At 42.0% G+C, this 17824-nt stretch overlaps 1 protein-coding gene across 1 annotated transcript in view; it reads right to left on the reverse strand.

The window, feature by feature from the left end:
• The window catches only part of LOC148540387 (long-chain fatty acid transport protein 2-like), a 102678-nt gene continuing 84854 nt past the window's right edge, over positions 1–17824 (reverse strand). Inside the window, exons 8-10 of the mRNA XM_088443614.1 lie at positions 6393–6490; positions 552–682; positions 1–177 (exon numbers count right to left, since the gene is read on the reverse strand). Coding sequence (XP_088299740.1) covers positions 1–177; positions 552–682; positions 6393–6490 — 406 coding nt within the window. The remainder of the gene's footprint in view (positions 178–551; positions 683–6392; positions 6491–17824) is intronic.

Genomic DNA, 17824 nt, shown 5'->3' on the forward strand with positions numbered 1-17824 from the left:
CTACAATTTCAGTGTATGTTCCAAAATGGCACTGTAAGTCTTGGAGTCCATTGGCCTGTATCGCTTGATAGTGTCATCTAGGTAGTAAAGCGGATCTTTTATGGTGAGTGGGTTGAAGCCCTCTTTGACCAGTTCCGTTTTATACTGTTTGTAGGTTCCCGTAACTTCCATGGTATCCTGTGCATATATGGAATAATTATATTTACAATACGTCATCATCTAGAATAGGTGCATCAAAAGTGTTCACAAGTACAGATGAATTAAACAGTAAGAAGGTAGTTTGTAAAATTAGGTGGAATGTTTAATACTGTGGAGAAATACTTGGAGATAGGTAACCAAGTTATATAACTAGTGGCACAATAACGCGATACAAAGAGAATGACATCATCTTGGCCTGTCATCTAATGATGCAAGACACCTGGCCTTTTTTTCCTAATTAATATATAGAAGGAGGAGAAGATCTATCTATAAGGTTATAAATTTTTTTTTTATATATGACAGATTATTGGCCTTAATATTGATTTCATTAATGATATATAGAATTCGCTTACTTTAATTCTTGCAAATCGAGGTCTTGCATACATGGGTAAATAATCTGCCACATGTTTGTACAATTTTTCCCCATCAAATGATAGTCCTTCCTTAAGTTTGATGGATACCATTCCAATTCTTCCTTCATGATCTGGAAAAATTGAAAAGGAAAGGAAAATAGAAAGTAATACATATATTTAATATTTTTTTTAATTAATTTTAATATATATAAAGTTGCATCTACATGTATATGCTGGTTTCTTGTTCCTCTCTTTTTGTCACTAGGCCTGTAACTAAGGGTATGTGACTTGTGCCACTGCATCATCCTCACTTCCCCATAGCACATGCATGTGGCTTGCAGGATCATTAGAAACGCACCTTGCAGCCAATAGCACTACTGCAGAGTTTTCCGGAGCGTCCAATGGACACTCCTGGCAGGCACCCTGCTGACTGTACAGATGTAGTGCAAATCTTCCCAGAGTCGGCGGCCCCGCCCCTAGACATGATGTCATGATGTTACATCTTTAAGGGGTGGGCTGGCATAGAGTGCACTGCTGTCCTGTTACACCGCTGGTTGTCACTATGTTTACTGTCAATAACAACGCCAGGATTCCGGTGTTAAGATCTTACTTGCCTAGAGGGTCTGAACACAGAAAAAAAGAGATTTGCCCCCCAGCACACTGCAGCAAAAACAATACTTAAATCCTACATGATAATAGAGATTTAGAGGTATTAGTTACATACATTTGCAAATATATGAATAAGCGCCAGGCCAATCGTCAAGGCTCCTCTATACTGACATCCCTAACATTAAGGGGTTCACGTCCGAGAAGCAAGGCACCCCAAAAAATTCCAGCCAAGGGCCATCCCCAGCACATCACACGGAAAAAGGTGATAGTGAAGTGTAAAGAAAAGATGTGTTAGGATAAATCAATAAGTGTTAATGAAATGAGAAAGAATGAAAATGACATAAATAATAATATACAAACAAATAGAGAAGTTTTGGAATTTTTTTGGGGTGCCTTGCTTCTCGGATGTGGACCCCTTAATATTAAGGACGCCAGTATAAAGGAGCCTTGACGATTGGCCTGGCGCTTATTCATATATTTGCAAATGTATGTAACTAATACCTCTAAATCTCTATTATCATGTAGGATTTAAGTATTGTTTTTGCTGCAGTGTGCTGGTGGGCAAATCTCTTTTTTTCTGTGTTCAGTGTAAACCCCGCCCTTTACAAGCACCTGTTATGCAATTAGCTGATTTGAGCAACTACCATATTTTTTTTGCCTAGAGGGTCTATCAATCATAGAGGTCAAAGGCATCTGACTTCAACTAATATGGCTTACACATGTTCTACTCAACCATATTTTGTTGTCTGTTCATTTATAAATGGACAGTAGGGCTGATTCATCATGGATCTCAATTGCAACCGCCCACGCAGATCAGTCGATGGTGCGTACTGCGTATGCACCGCAGTGCATGTGCTTGAGTTAGCATTGCAATCGCTCTGTGATCACTGAAGCAGAAAGAAAGCCATCGCAGAGTGAATGACGTCAGGTCGGTGTTTGGGGTTGGTGACGGGAGTGGTCAGAGAAATGCAGGTGTGTCTGCCCGTTTGAACGCTGTTACTTGGCCGTGCATAAATAAGCCATTGCAATGGCATATACGCAGCTTGAGTGCTTACTGCGTGCAACAAGGTTAGCAATTTCTAAGTAAGGTCAGGTATGCTGTAATTCCGAGTGAGATACAGAGCTGTATCTCACTGATTTTTGTCAGTGAAAACAGAGGGGACATATAATTGTGGACCCCATAGAGGAGGTATGGATTTCCTGGGTAGCATCATCAGCATCTCACCTAATATCTAGGGAAGATCATCTGTGATTTCATGTTAGCAGCAGCTTTCTCCAATGCTTTGTTGATGCTATGTTTGGGTGTAGGAGCGGTTTTGTATCCCTTTGAAACACGTCTGTGAGGCAGTGAAGCTGTCAAATACAGATATGTCCACTTGCATCTTTGCCGCTTGTGCAGCAAATTGTGCCATGTATGGCATGAGTCGTGCGTCCGCAAACGTACTCTGGCTGTGTTCGCACCCACGATCCATTGGATTGCATGGTGCAAATGCAGCTCGTGACATGGTGTACCGTGGCACACACAGCCAATACAAGAGGACACATCTGTATATAGATTTGTAAAAGTATGGAGAATAAACCTTTGTAATGTGGATAAGGGAGAATCTGTATCTTTGAGATTTCCCTATGAAAGAATAGCGTTATGGTGTGTGCATGCCGTATAACATGTGTTCTCCCATCTCAAAGCTGACCATTAAGGAGAGCACATAATTTGAGAATGCCATAGAAAATAGCAGTGATGGCGTTGGATAGAAAAGGTGACATTTTATGTGGATAAATAAGGATTCAATCAGGTCGGTATCAGTTGTGGAGGCATTTGCTCAGGACAAGCAGGCCGGTATCATTGTGGAGGAGTATGCTCAGGACAGGCAGGCCGGTATCATTGTGGAGGTGTATGCTCAGGAGAGGCAGGCTGGTATCCGTTGTGGAGGAGTATGCTCAGGGCAAGCAGGCCGGTATCAGTTGTGGAGGAGTATGCTCAGGACAGGCAGGCCGGTATCAGTTGTGGAGGAGTATGCTCAGGACAGGCAGGCCGGTATCATTGTGGAGGAGTATGCTCAGGACAGGCAGGCCGGTATCAGCTGTGGAGGAGTATGCTCAGGACAGACAGGCCGGTATCAGTTGTGGAGGAGTATGCTCAGGACAGGCAGGCCGGTATCAGTTGTGGAGGCGTATGCTCAGGACAGGCAGGCCGGTATCAGTTGTGGAGGAGTATGCTCAGGACAGGCAGGCCGGTATCAGTTGTGGTGGAGTATGCTCAGGACAGGCAGGCCGGTATCAGTTGTGGAGGAGTATGCTCAGGGCAAGCAGGCCGGTATCAGTTGTGGAGGAGTATGCTCAGGACAGGCAGGCCGGTATCAGTTGTGGAGGAGTATGCTCAGGACAGGCAGGCCGGTATCAGTTGTGGAGGAGTATGCTCAGGACAGGCAGGCCGGTATCAGTTGTGGAGGAGCATGCTCAGGGCAAGCAGGCCGGTATCGGTTGTGGAGGAGTATGCTCAGGACAGGCAGGCCGGTATCGGTTGTGGAGGAGTATGCTCAGGGCAAGCAGGCCGGTATCGGTTGTGGAGGAGTATGCTCACGACAAGCAGGCCGGTATCCTTTGTGGAGGAGTATGCTCAGGACAGGCAGGCCAGTATCAGTTGTAGCGGAGTATGCTCAGGGCAAGCAGGCCGGTATCCTTTGTGGAGGAGTATGCTCAGGACAAGCAGGTTGGTAGCCGAGAGCCAGCTTATTACAATATTCAGTAATCAGACACTGAAAGCCACAAGGCCTGATTCAGAGTTGCGTGTAATTCCGCTTCACAGATGGATTTCATGAGTTTTATCAATATGTCAAAGCCAAACACATGCATCTATGAGCAATTCAGAGTCATACATATCTTGCCTGCAGCTGATTGGGTATAACTAGCTGGCATTGGGGTGTTAGTACTTAGGTTAGGGGGTATATTTACTAAAGTGCAGGTTTTTAGAAGTGGAGATGTTGGCCATAGCAACCATTCAGATTCTACTTGACATTTATCTAACACCTTATAGAAGATAATAGCTAGAATCTGATTCTTGCTATGGGCAACATCTCCACTTCTAAAAACCTGTAAGTGGTATATACACCTAAGAGTTTTGACAGCGTGGCGTAGTCAAGGGCATGAATGCAGTCTATACAGAGATGAGCATATGCAGGGATCTGTCTGATTTCAGACTGGTCTCTTGCACCAAGGATCGGCTGGTGCAAGTCCACACTGATGGTGAAGGGGGCTACTACTATTTCTGGATGGATAGGGCGGTGCAAACACAGAGATGTATGGAACTCTGAATACAGGCAAAGATCCATATTTGAAAGCTTGCAATGTGACTACATCAGTGGCAGACTTGTATGTAACTCTGAATAAGGCCCACCAGTCATAACCAGGGATGCAAAGCTGTGGATGTTATACATGATCTTGTGTATACCTGCTAGAGAATAATTGTAAGAGGGTAAGAGTAAGGAGGTATTTCCAAAAATGACTGCACTGCCATACAATATATTTGGCGAATATATTAACTCTGATGCAACCCCTCCAATGAGGGAGGAATAGCAGGGTCACAATGCAGGGCACTATGAAATGGTAGGCACACCATCAATGGCAGCCTGAGATCAGGGATGAGACAGGAGGGGATGAGTCAGGTGAGAGGGGACAGCAGACTGTGTTGACTGAAAAGGCTCACTGGTAGGTGAGACTGTTCTGCTAGGAATACCACTGATTCTTGATATTCTCCTTCAGCAGGGTTTGGGACAGATCAGTGAGAGGCATTATGGAAATAGATTGTTGAGAGGCTGAGGATCACACCTCCAGTGGAATAAGTGCCAGGTTGGTAAGTGAGAATTTTGATGTCTGAGCTCTGCTCAGCGACTCTTGTCGAGTTTAAAATTCAGAGGACAGGCTGTGGTGGTGAGTCATAGCAGCAAGCATGTAGGCCTCACTTGGTTAACTCAGCTGGTGGAAGAATTGATGGAATGCAGTGGGCAGACAGTGGACCCTTGGTGGTCAGTTTGAAGCTAGGTGGACTCATCCAGTATAAGTAAAGTAGTTGTAAAGCCATGGAATTATGTGTCTTGGCTACCAGACCACACTTCCAACTGTTTTCCTTTTATGGCTTCATACAGTGGTTACTGGTTTCAGAGGGGTTAGTATGTTTATAATTATAGAGAGAGTCAAATATATAATCTGTAAAACAGATTACTTAAATACCAATATTGCAATGACCGGCTGTGTGGAATCCCCTGCTGAGGGGATGAAAGCTGAGGTCCTGGGCTGAGGAAGGATTCGGAGGCATGGGGCCTGTATGTAAGATCTCCTCATCCACGAATACCAGACGTTGGCGAGACCTGATCAATGGTGCGGAGTCTAACCAGCCGGCAGGTGTTCACCAGTGACCCTTCCAAGCGGAATATGGGTTTAGCTGCACCCAGCTGGCAGGTCGTGGTCCTTTGATCAGGTGTCTGGTACCCACAGGAATAGAGAACTTACTAATGTGGCCCTGGAGAACTACTTTTGTAGAAGTAGACTGCACCAATGAGGAGATCTGCAATTTGTGCACTGGGGAAGTCTTCTGACGCACAATTCCGCCGAGAGGTGGCACTTGTAATAAGGAAGGTAGTTTGCTGTCGATAATACACTCCAGAGTGGTGTCCAGATGCACAATTGCGCACAAAGAGGGCACTAGATAGGTACACAGGCAAGATGTTATAGGACACACTTCTGCACCATGAAGTGGCAGTGGTTCTGTACACAGGCGAGATGTTAAAGGACGCACTTCTGCGCACAGAAGTGCCACTTGTTAGCACACAGGCACGATGTTATGATGCTCTGTTGCACAAGGAGTTGGTATTTGTCAGCACAAGGATATCACAAAGAGGGAACCTAGAACAAAGAGGGAACCTAGAACACAAGCTACCGACAACATTGCACAGGCAACTTCCTTCCGTCCAGAGACGGGCTTTATACCCTAAGGTAGCAGATCATAGGTGGACAGTGTCAGCTGACCACTACCATGACGGCGACCGCACTAGCTAAGGCACGGCACACGGATGTCCACATGGCTCTAAGAATAATGCTCAGTGCATCACCCGCTGTTGCACCTGGCGTCTGACCACCCGAGGGATCAGGGAAAGCCGGCACCATGGTGAGTAACAGCCAATCCTAGGCCGCAACCTGACAAATATACTGTATGCTACAGTACCTATGAATACTTACAAGGCACAGGAACTCCATAAACATTAGCCTCTTCAATGAAATCCATTAGGCCTACAATGTCTGCCACTTCATTAGTTGCCACATTTTCCCCTTTCCATCTGCAAAACAATTTATACCAGACTGAGCAGAATGTAAAGCCCATTATTTAATGTTGCATAGTTAATAAAACTACTTATTTTTTTGAAGAATAAAACAACAACTTTCTGATACATCATCCATTTGATAGTCTAAGCACGACTCTGAAAAACTTCTGGCTTACCTGAGATCATATATTATAACTAGACATGAGCGGTTCGATTTTATTTGTCTGTGTTCGGATCTAAGACTTGGCATCTTATTGGCTATCCTGCTCTCACGTATTTTGGAACCTCAACAAAGCTATCCTACACAGCGAAACGCGCATCGGCATGATCGCTATGTGACCTCTAATATGTGTGGAATAAGAGAATAGTGTTAAAAATGCTCTTGTCCTATGTGATAACAAGATATCTATGTCGGTACTGTGAATTTTCACTAGAACGGCAATTGTGCCCGGGTAATACCCTTGACACTAATAGTGTTGAATGAGATTAAGCTTAATTAAGGGGGAAGGAGGATTAAGCCATTTCGCTAACTAAATGACTATATATAATAACAAATTCCTGCTGTCAGAAAATAATGTGTAATCATCTATTTAAAACGTGCTGAGATTCTCTAATTGATGAATATACGTATTAAACAGAATTTATAGGGCAAGTATATTGAAGCTGTATAAATGAAGGTGAATTGGTGATAACACTTAACCCAAAGCTGGGTACACACGTAAAGATTTTCTGTCCAACCATCAAACTAGCTGATTGGTTGGAATGAAAATCTGGTAACGTATGGGAGTGAATGATGATCAGCAATTTGCTCTTAAATGCCAGAAAACAGATGAAAATGGTCGTCAGACAAGTTTGTTAAATGTTTGGTCTAAACAATTTGTTCAAACAACAGTTTTTGTCCATTTTCTGGCGTTTCGGAGCAAATTGCTGATTGTCATTTGCTTTCATACCTTACCAGATTTTCATTCCAACCAATCAACTAGTTGGATGGTTGGACAGAAAATCTTTAGGTGTGTATGCAGCATCAGATGCTGTATTAATCTTTAGAATGTAAGCTCTTAGGAGCAGGGCCCTCTTTCCTCATGTGATTTTTCTTCCTTTACTTATATTATCTACTCTATACTCCTTAAAACAGCACCTAACTATTGACACCCTGCTACTGTTGCAGCAATGTTTATATGCCATGTACTTGTCTTGTACTGTATGTCACTGTTTTCTTGTTCTGTTCAAATGTTTCTGTACTCTGTTTTTGTTAATTGTAAGGCGCTGCGGAACCCTTGTGGCGCCATATAAATAAAGGATAATAATAATAAATCGGGAGCAGAAGTATGAGCTCCGGTTACTAGATAATTTAAGAGAAGAGGTAATGCCATTGATCTAGCCACGCATAAGAACAATTGCTGTATAGAATGATATATAAACCATCCATAATATCCCACCTGTAAAGAAACTTACTGGAATATAATGATTTGATTTAAACAGTTTACTATACATACCACGCTGAAGAGATACGATTTACTGATAGTACCTAGCCTGACACCAGGGCCGTAGCTAGGGTAGTGCGGCCGGTGCCATCGCACATGGCACCACTGGTCAGGAGGCGCTGTTTGGGCCTGTCAAATTTCTGTTTATTATCATTCTCACTTGTAGCTTCCTCTTATTTCATCCCCAGCATCTCCTGGCCTCCCCTATCTATTCCCTGGCCCTTCCCCATGAGGCAATTCCTCTTTTTTGGGTGCATCATGTCCCTTTGAAAAATGAGGGGGGCGCCAATGCTCTTTCTGGCACAGGGCACCAAAAAGTCTAGCTACGGCTCTCCCTGACACATTACGTGAAGCCATGAGCAGCAGTAAGGGCTCCGGCTATTGAATTATCTAGGAAAAGGGTTAATGAAGGCTATTAACCTAGGGTTATATATCAGTGTTATACACACTAAGAGAAACATTGTACTGCTGTTACTTGCCTGACACAATACGTGAAGCCGCGAGCAGCAGTAAGGACTCCGGCTATTGAATGATCCAGGGTAAGGGTTAATGAAGGCCAATAACCTGTGGTCATACATTAAGGTGCATACACACACCGATTTTTTTAACGATTATCATTAACGATATCGTTTATCGTTCAATCATTGAAAAAATCGTTCACTTTCTAAGTTAAAACGATGAACGACTATCATTCATGCACGTTCACGTTTGTAGTTTGTATTTCAGTCAGACTGACTAACTCTGCGAGTTTCATTAAGGTGAATATGCAAAATTCGTTTGTAGTTAAAAAAAATCGTTTATTACACTTTAAAAAATCTGACAGAAAATCGTTCAGAAAATCGTTTGTAACAAAATCGTTGTGTGTGTACACAGCTTAATAGCACACTTCGGAGAACCAGCCTTCTATTTATAAGAGTCCTTTATTCTGAATTAGGTCTAGCTGTTAAAAAGTGATGATCTTTAACAGCAATTAGATACTTTATTGATACAAGAAATATATTGTAACATCATGAAGCAATAGATAAAATTGTTTCAACAAAATTATATTAGAATTGTTACATGGATAACAGCAATTACATTCTACAGCAGGAATCTTACAATTATTAATATTAATCTATTAGCTCTGCTTAAAACTATCCCCCATTCAATAGGACAATGAAGTAACTATTAATTTATGAAAATGATTAATAATAAATACAGACCATAAATTAATTAATAATAAAACACAATTAAATAAGGACACATAATAGTATTAAAAGTTTAATTTTATTTTCATTATAATATTTTTTTTGGTTTTGAGCACTTTTAATTTAAGCATTTATATCCCTTACATGCAATTTTAACATATTTTGCTGTTTATGTCTTTAATATTTTTCTACTGGACCCTATAAGGTTTATTTTATTAAGAAAATATAATAAAAGTTATATTTTAATTTCTAAACAAAATTATATAACCTAGTGCGCCATTTTCAGGACAATGCTATATTTTCCTCTTGTTTGCATTATGCTGCATAAAGGAGATATCTTTTGGAATTTTGATATAACGCCGATATTCTTTCTTTATAGATATAATACTGAGGCAAGCAACAGTAACTTCACATGTGAGCTCTGTTTGTAATACAAATTATTCACATGTGTCAACCATAAACAGAAAGGGGTTAAACCAATTCTAAATTTCTGATAATATATTAAGTATAGGCATATACAGGTTATGAAGATAACAATTCTCCGTAGCAACAATTGCTAGGAGCGTTTTATTTGACGTCTGTGTAGTTTGGTCATTTAATACAATGAGCCACTTATACTATTCTCAGGGAAGAATGATATATAATACAACTCTATATCTCTATACGTAGAGGTCACTATATTGTATCTGTTAGCTTGGCCTGCAGTTACAGTAATTCAATTGATTTTAGCCGCGTGTTCACTGATAAGTTTTCGTACTTCGAACATGACTGATTGTACTTCTAACTATGGGCCTGATTCAGAGCTGCTCGTAAGCGGCAGTACGCTCGTTCCGAGCGATGTTTGCCCAACTGCGCATGCGTACGGATCGTAATACGCATGCGCGAACCAGTCAGTGCGGTCGAAAATCGTTTGTTCGCTAAATAGCGAATGCCTGCTATTTTGAGTGACAGAAAGAGGCATATGTGGGTGGTAACAGGGGAAGGTGCTTGAATACGGGGAGTGGATATCCGAACGCAGGCGTGCTTAAAGGTCAAAACGGGCGTTTTATGGGTGTGCATAATTAAAACAGCAGCGTCATTGACCACGTCACTGGGTTATTTTATAGTCAGAACTGCTCGCAAGTTTGCGGTAGGAAAAACCAACCACAAGAATAGCGAGCAGTTCATACCCTGGTCGATGTACTCGATTAATCTAATAAATAGCGGACATGACGTAGGATGCGAGCGGCCAGGGGGCGTATTTATACAAAAAACGACCGCAAGTTTTGTTCGCTCATTCAGACCTAGAGGCGGGAACAGACCGCAAAGAGCGAACGGTTGATTTGAATAGCCACCCCTATTTTCTGGACGAGCGAGCGCTAATTGCGTCCGGCTCTGAATCAGGCCCTATATCTCTCCTTGCTAATGTTAAACAGCTCCACAGTTTTATATGCACATGTCCCTAGGGGTTTACTAAAGTGCTTTGCTATTGCAGCGTTATATAAACACAACTCATGTTCAGTCCTCCCCGTAATCTCCGTGCTGTTTGTTTCCTAATTACAGCATGTCAGTGTAAAAAGACCTGCACGCTTCCACTATATTAATGGTTTTAGTCTTCAAGATTTGCTCTGTATTACGGATGGCATTTCCGCAGAGTCATACAACTTTCACACACATTTAAATAGACATAAATGAATGCACATATATTTAGACAGTGCACAGCCACATGCCAATGCGCATTTCGCTTAGACAAGCCTTCTCAAGACATAGGAGCCGAAGCCCGCCCGTTTCAGGATTTAAATACCATATATCAGCAAAATATGGAGGTAAAGGTGGGTACACACCTGACAGATATATCTGCAGATCGAGTGATCTTCAGATATATCTGCAGATGATGGTCGTTCATACACACTGAATGACCATGCTGCATGCTGCAGCGGGTCCCGGCGGCCGGGGGATGGGTAGGGGGGTGGCCTAATCGTGGAAGATGTGACCACGACCCTATATGTTATTACTAAACAACATATATGTATTCAAAAGAGTGGATATACCAAATTATTATTAATATAAAATATATAGATATATAAAATATAATTGTTAATAGTGTCAATTAAATCATTCTTTGTAGTATTTTAATTAATGACATACTGTATATTATGAAAGGGTGAATATACCAGATTATTATTATAAGTTTGTAATGTATGTAAATATATAATATCTAACTATTACTAGTGTAATTAAATCTTTGAAATGTTTTGAATTAATATCCTAAAATCACAGTGTACAATAATAAGTATAATAATAATATATATTCAAAACAATACATTATTAATATCAAAACATTAATTCCCACTTGCATTGTTAGTATACCATTTACCATCATACATATATGTGGAATTAAGATGTCAGTGTAATTATCAATCAAAGAATCTCTTGTGTTACACAAAATCAATTTAATGATAATTTAAAATTTAAATAAGTGTACCCACTTCAAACTAAAAAAAATATAGGTTATGAAAAAGTGCAAAATGTGTAAACATTCTAATAATAATAAATATATTGTGTATATATAGCTGTGTTGAAGAATCATAAATATATAAGTGATTATGTGATAATAAAGTATTCTTTCTATCAAATAACTCCATATGTGAATAATGTAAGAAAGCATATGAAATCCTATATGTGCGTGAATGTATGATGTAAATCCACTTATATAATCATATATTTGTTGATGTTTTGGTATCTTTGACAATGTAAATTTTGAATTCTACCCAAAATCATACTGTATATTAATATATTTTTATTAATCATAGAATAGCTGAATAATTGATTTCTTCATTCAAGCCTGATGGTGTGAGGCTATTTAAGAGAAAAATGTATCTCGATTCTCGTTTTAGCAATTCTTTATTTATATCACCTCCTCTAATACCAAGTTCCACCTTTTCAAGACCAAAGATTTTAATTTTGCTGTAGTCACCTTTATGTTTTCACAAAAAATGTCTTGCTACACTTGTTAATTGTCTCATATTGTGATGATCCCTCTGGGCATTCTTTATATTGCCTACATGTTCTAATATTAATTTATTGAACTGTCTTTTTGTCATCGCAATATATTTTAAATTGCAAGGGCATGTCAGACAATATATATGCATTGAGCAATTGATGAAATCAGAGGTTTCAACATTCTTCTCATACCTATTTGGATAACTTTTTGAAGTTGTATGAAATTGCACGCTTTGCATATTCCACACTTGAAACAGCCTTTTATATTGATACTGCCTCTTTTTTTGTTGGTAAAATGGCTGTGAACAAGTTTATCATGAAGATTAGGTGATTTCCTCTAACTTATTTCAATTTTGTTACCGATTTCCTTCTTCAAGTCTTCATCCATATTGAGTATATGGTGGTGTTTCTGTAATGCTTGGTTGATGCTTTTCCATTGATTACAGTAAATCTTATATTACCGTGTTCATCTTTCTTCAAATTTTTTGGAGTCAGTAAAGAAGGTCTTGACATTTCTTTTACAATATTGTAGGCTTTGTTGAGCATTCCCTTCTTATATCCTCTTTTGGTTAACCTACTTTCCAGTTCTTTTGCTCTCTGTTCAAAGATACCTTCTTCAGAGGAATTCCTTTTGGTTCTAACATGCTCACCCTTAGGAATTCCCTTCAGTGTTGATGGGAAATGAAAACTTGTGTAATGAAGAATACTGTGGATTGCTGTGGTCTTTCGAAATATATCTGTTATCAATTTGTTATCTTCAGTTTTACTGATTTGGAGATTAAAAATGTGACTTGCGTGTAGCTGATCTCAGAAGTGAGTTTTAGATTCCGTTCATTTACATTGAGAATCGTAATGAATTCTTCAAGTTTTTCATGATCTCCCTCCCATATGATGAAGATGTCATCTATAAGTCTATGCCATCCAATAATGTGTCTTGTAAAATTCTCATGGGAGCTATTGAAAACTATATCCCTCTCCCACCATCCAAGGTACAGATTTGCGTATGTAGCGACACATGTACTGCCCATAGCTGTACCCCAGACCTGTAGGAAGTATTTCTCATCAAAAATTAAAAGAAAAATTGTCAATACAAAACGAAGCAAGAGGATAACGAAGTCATGAATTCTTGGTACCTACCCATATCCAAGAAATACTGTACAGCTTTAATGCCCATTTTGTGTTCGATACTTGTGTACAACGACTTCACATCGCATTTACACAGCCATGTATTAGGGAGCAAGTTGATTTTATGAAGTTTATTAAGAATATCCATAGAATCTCTTGTGCATGATTCAAGTTCAAAGTCATATTTCCTTAGGTTTTGGTCAATGAAAATGCTGGCTTTCTCAGTTAAGCATCCAATGCCCAATATAATTGGCCTGCAGGTGGATGTTCTTTATTTTTGTGGATTTTAGGCAACATATAAAATGTTGCTGTTTTGGGGTTAGTTACTCTCAAGATTTCCATGTCTGCTTTAGTAATAATTTCATCTCGGTATGCATCTGCAATGATATTTTTATATGACTTCAAAAAATTAGCGGTTGGATTAAATATCAGCCAATTGTATATTGTTATGTCAGATAGTGTCAGGGCTCAGCCGGGGATCGGCGCCCGCTTACCGCACCGCCGGCTTCCCCTTTCATCCTGGGTGGTCGGTCGGCCTGCGCGACGGCGGGGGAGAAGCTGAGGATTCTCCCCGCTTGCTGTGGCTTCCTGGAGGGCTGGTGTCCGGCATCACTAATCCGGACATGGGCGCCGCCATGACAGTCGGCCCATGTGACTGGATCCTTCCTCCTGATAGGCTCGTTTCCAGCTGATGCTGTGCACCTGTCTAAGGGTTCCCCTGGGTATAAAACTGTTCCACAGGTTATGGGAAATTGCCTGAACAACGGTTGTCTCCTAGCGTGCCTTAGTGAGTTCCCGGTCCAGGTTCCTATTCATCCGTACAGCAGCAGTGTTACCACCTTTACCTGTGTGCCTAAAACATCTCTGGTGAATACCCGTGCAGCAGTGTTACCACCTTTACCTGTGTGCCTAAACATCTCTAGTGAATACCCGTGCAGCAGTGTTACCACCTTTACCTGTGTGCCTTTACGTCTCTGGTGAATACCCGTGCAGCAGTGTACCCACCTTTACCTGTGTGCCTATACGTCTCCGGTGAATAGTCGTGCAGCAGTGTTACCATCCCCACCGGTGTGCCTCACGTCTCCAGTGGACATCCGTGCTACAACATTTACTGCCTCTACCCGTGTGCCTTCTATCTCTGGTGACGTCCCAAGTAACCGTGAGTTGCTTCCCACTTTGAAATCCTTATTGACGTTTTGATCCTCGTGTCAAGGTGTTTTCTATACAGTATTTTAAGGGACTGTGTTGTGCCTAACAGGCATATCCTCGCTGGGCCACGGGTGTAGTGTCTCTATCCCTGCAGGGCTTGGGTACCTGGTCAAAGGACCGCGACCTGCTCACGGGGTGCAGCTAAGCCCATATCCCAATTGGGGGGGTCACTGGCGAACACCATCCTGTGGGTTAGACTCCGCACCTTTGCCCAGGTCTCGCCAACACTCAAGACCTGTGGATGAGGAGAACGTACATCCAGGCCCCTCGTCTCCGTTTCTTTCCCCAACTTAGGCCCACCACATCCTCTTCTCCAGTTTCAGACGTGACAGTTTGTTCAGGCCCAATGGAGGCTGCAGGATCCCAAGATACTGGGTCTCTGCAAGAGTTGACCTCTCGGATGGACAACCAGGAGGCGCAACAACAACAAGTTGCTCAGTATTTACAGGAGCTCTCGAGGCAACTGGTCTCGATCCAAACCACGTTGGCTTCTATTCTCCCGGTTCCCCCGCCTGCGGTTCCTGTACCATCTCCATCAGGTCCTCCACCGGTGGTTCCTACTCCCAAACCCGGACTACAGCTTGCCACTCCAGAAAGGTTTGATGGCGACCCCAGCCGGTGCTGCGGGTTCATCAACCAATGTGAAATCCAATTCGAATGTCTTCCCCAGAACTTTCCCACGTCTCGGGCCAAATTAGCATATGTGATTTCATTATTAACAGGAGCAGCGTTAGACTGGGTCTCCCCTTTATGGGAACGGGGCGACCCCATCGTATCTACCTACGAGGAATTTGTTTCCGCATTTAAGAGAATTTTTGACGAGCCAGGCTGTTCTGCTTCTGCATCCTCTGACCTCCTCCGAGTGCGACAGGGCACACGGTCCGTGGGGCAGTATGTAGTCCAATTTCAGACCCTGGCATCTGAATTAAAATGGAACGAGGAAGCTCTTAAAGCATCCTTCCTTCATGGACTCTCTGAGAGGATGAAGGATGAGCTTGCCTCCAGAGATTTGCCAGAATCCTTCGCTGACGTTATCTCTCTCTGTATCAAAATTGACCTTCGCCATCAGGAAAGATGGGCTAGTAGGGGAAGAGGTGAACGTCTACCAGTCCGCTCTTCTGCTGTTAGTCCGCCTATACCCACCCTAGCTAGTGAAGACGAACCAATGCAGGTCAACAGAGCCAAACTCACCCCGGCAGAGCGCAATAGACGCTTCCAAAATAAATTGTGTATCTATTGCGCTGCATCTAACCACATTCTGAGGAATTGTCCTTTACTTGCGGGAAATGTGAAACCCTGACTGAAGTAGGGAGCATTCAGTTGGGGGTTATTCTCAAGCCATCCCAATTATCCGAAAGTCTTTTAGTAGTGTCGCTTTCCCATAAGTCCAGGACAAGAAAGGTTCACGCTTTAATTGATTCTGGTGCCGCTGGTAATTTTATTGCAGAGAGATTGATTCACACCTTGGGTATTCCAGTCGTTTCCCTACCTAATAAATTGTTACTGTCTGGTCTAGATGGTAAAACTCTGGTGGGGTTACCCATTTCTTCACTCTCTCATCCTGTGTCTGTTCAAATTGGGTGCCTACATCATGAAATGCTGGAATTTTTTATATTACCCGAATCCTCCTATGAGCTGGTATTAGGGCTGCCCTGGTTGAGAAAATACAATCCTGTGTTCAACTGGGATGCTATGCAAATCCTATCCTGGGGTTCACAGTGTTTCCAAGATTGTTTAACCAAGGTCGTTCCAGTATGTAACCAAGCGATGGTTGCCAACTCGGCTAAGAAGTCCCCTCGACCAGAGTCTTCTAAACATTCCCCCCAGCCGGGCTTGCCCGAGGCTTATCAAGACTTTGCTGACGTATTTTGTGAACAAGCCACAGATAAACTTCCTCCGCATCGACCTTGGGATTGTGCCATCGATTTGCTTCCTGAGAAAAGTCCTCCACGTGGCCGTGTTTACCCTTTGTCCGTGCCTGAGACCGCGGCCATGGAGGAATACATTAAGGAAAACTTTGCTAAAGGATTCATTCGGCCTTCTTCTTCTCCTGCAGGGGCAGGTTTCTTTTTTGTAGGGAAAAAGGATGGTGGACTCCGCCCCTGTATAGATTATCGAGGGTTAAATCAAATCACCATAAAAAATCGGTACCCGCTACCTTTAATTTCAGAACTATTTGACAAGGTTCAAGGGGCTCAGATTTTCACGAAGCTGGATCTACGTGGTGCGTATAATCTGATTCGAATTAAAACCGGGGACGAGTGGAAGACCGCGTTCAATACCAGAGATGGAAACTTTGAGTACCTCGTAATGCCCTTCGGTCTTTGTAATGCACCAGCTATTTTTCAAGGTTACGTCAACGAGGTCTTCCGGGATATTCTTCATAAATTTGTTGTGATTTATCTCGATGATATTTTAATCTTTTCCAGAGATTTACAGAGTCATCGTCTTCATGTATGGGAGGTATTGTTCCGCCTTCGCACTCATCACCTCTTTCCAAATGTATGTTTCACCAAACTTCAGTACCTTTTTTAGGCCATATTATCTCCGGGGGGACTCTCCAGATGGATCCTGATAAACTAAAGGCAATCTCTGAATGGCCCCTGCCTACTTCGTTAAAAGGTACTCAGCATTTTCTAGGATTCGCAAAGTATTACAGGAGGTTTATTCCACACTTTTCTACACTGGTAGCACCCATTACCTCCCTCACAAGGAAAGGAGCCAATCCTTCTAAATGGTCTGTTCCGGCAGTACAAGCCTTTCAAAACCTAAAAGGTGCCTTTTCTCGAGCTCCCATTCTCTGTCAGCCTCAAATAGACAAACCATTCATTGTGGAGGTGGACGCATCCTCCGTTGGAATAGGCGCGGTATTATCTCAGTCTGCTGAAGATGGGAAGATGCATCCTTGTGGATTTTTCTCCCGTAAATTTTCCCCTGCCGAGAGAAATTATATTATAGGCGACCAAGAACTTCTAGCCATGCGCTTAGCCTTAGAGGAATGGCGGTATCTTCTGGGGCCAAATTTCCTGTCACGATTATTACAGACCATAAGAATCTGATCTATCTACAAACTGCACACCGGTTAAATGCCAGGCAGGCACGATGGTCACTTTTTTTTTCTAGGTTTGATTTAAAACTCCAGTTTCGTCCTGGTGTATTGAACAAGAAGGCCGATGCATTATCTCGCTCCTTCAAGACTAACTTGGAGGAGGAGGAGTGTTCACAAGTTCGTTCCATTTTTGACCCAATTGTATTTGCTCCTACTCAAGTAGTGTCCTTGCCACCTGGGAAAATTTTTGTACCTCCTAAGTTACGTAAGAAATTGCTGGTTTGGGCTCATGCATCCTTGTTCGCAGGTCACA

Source organism: Taudactylus pleione, unplaced genomic scaffold (assembly GCF_031769625.1).
Source record: "Taudactylus pleione unplaced genomic scaffold, aTauple2 ptg000019l, whole genome shotgun sequence".
Taxonomy (NCBI): Eukaryota; Metazoa; Chordata; class Amphibia; order Anura; family Myobatrachidae; genus Taudactylus; species Taudactylus pleione.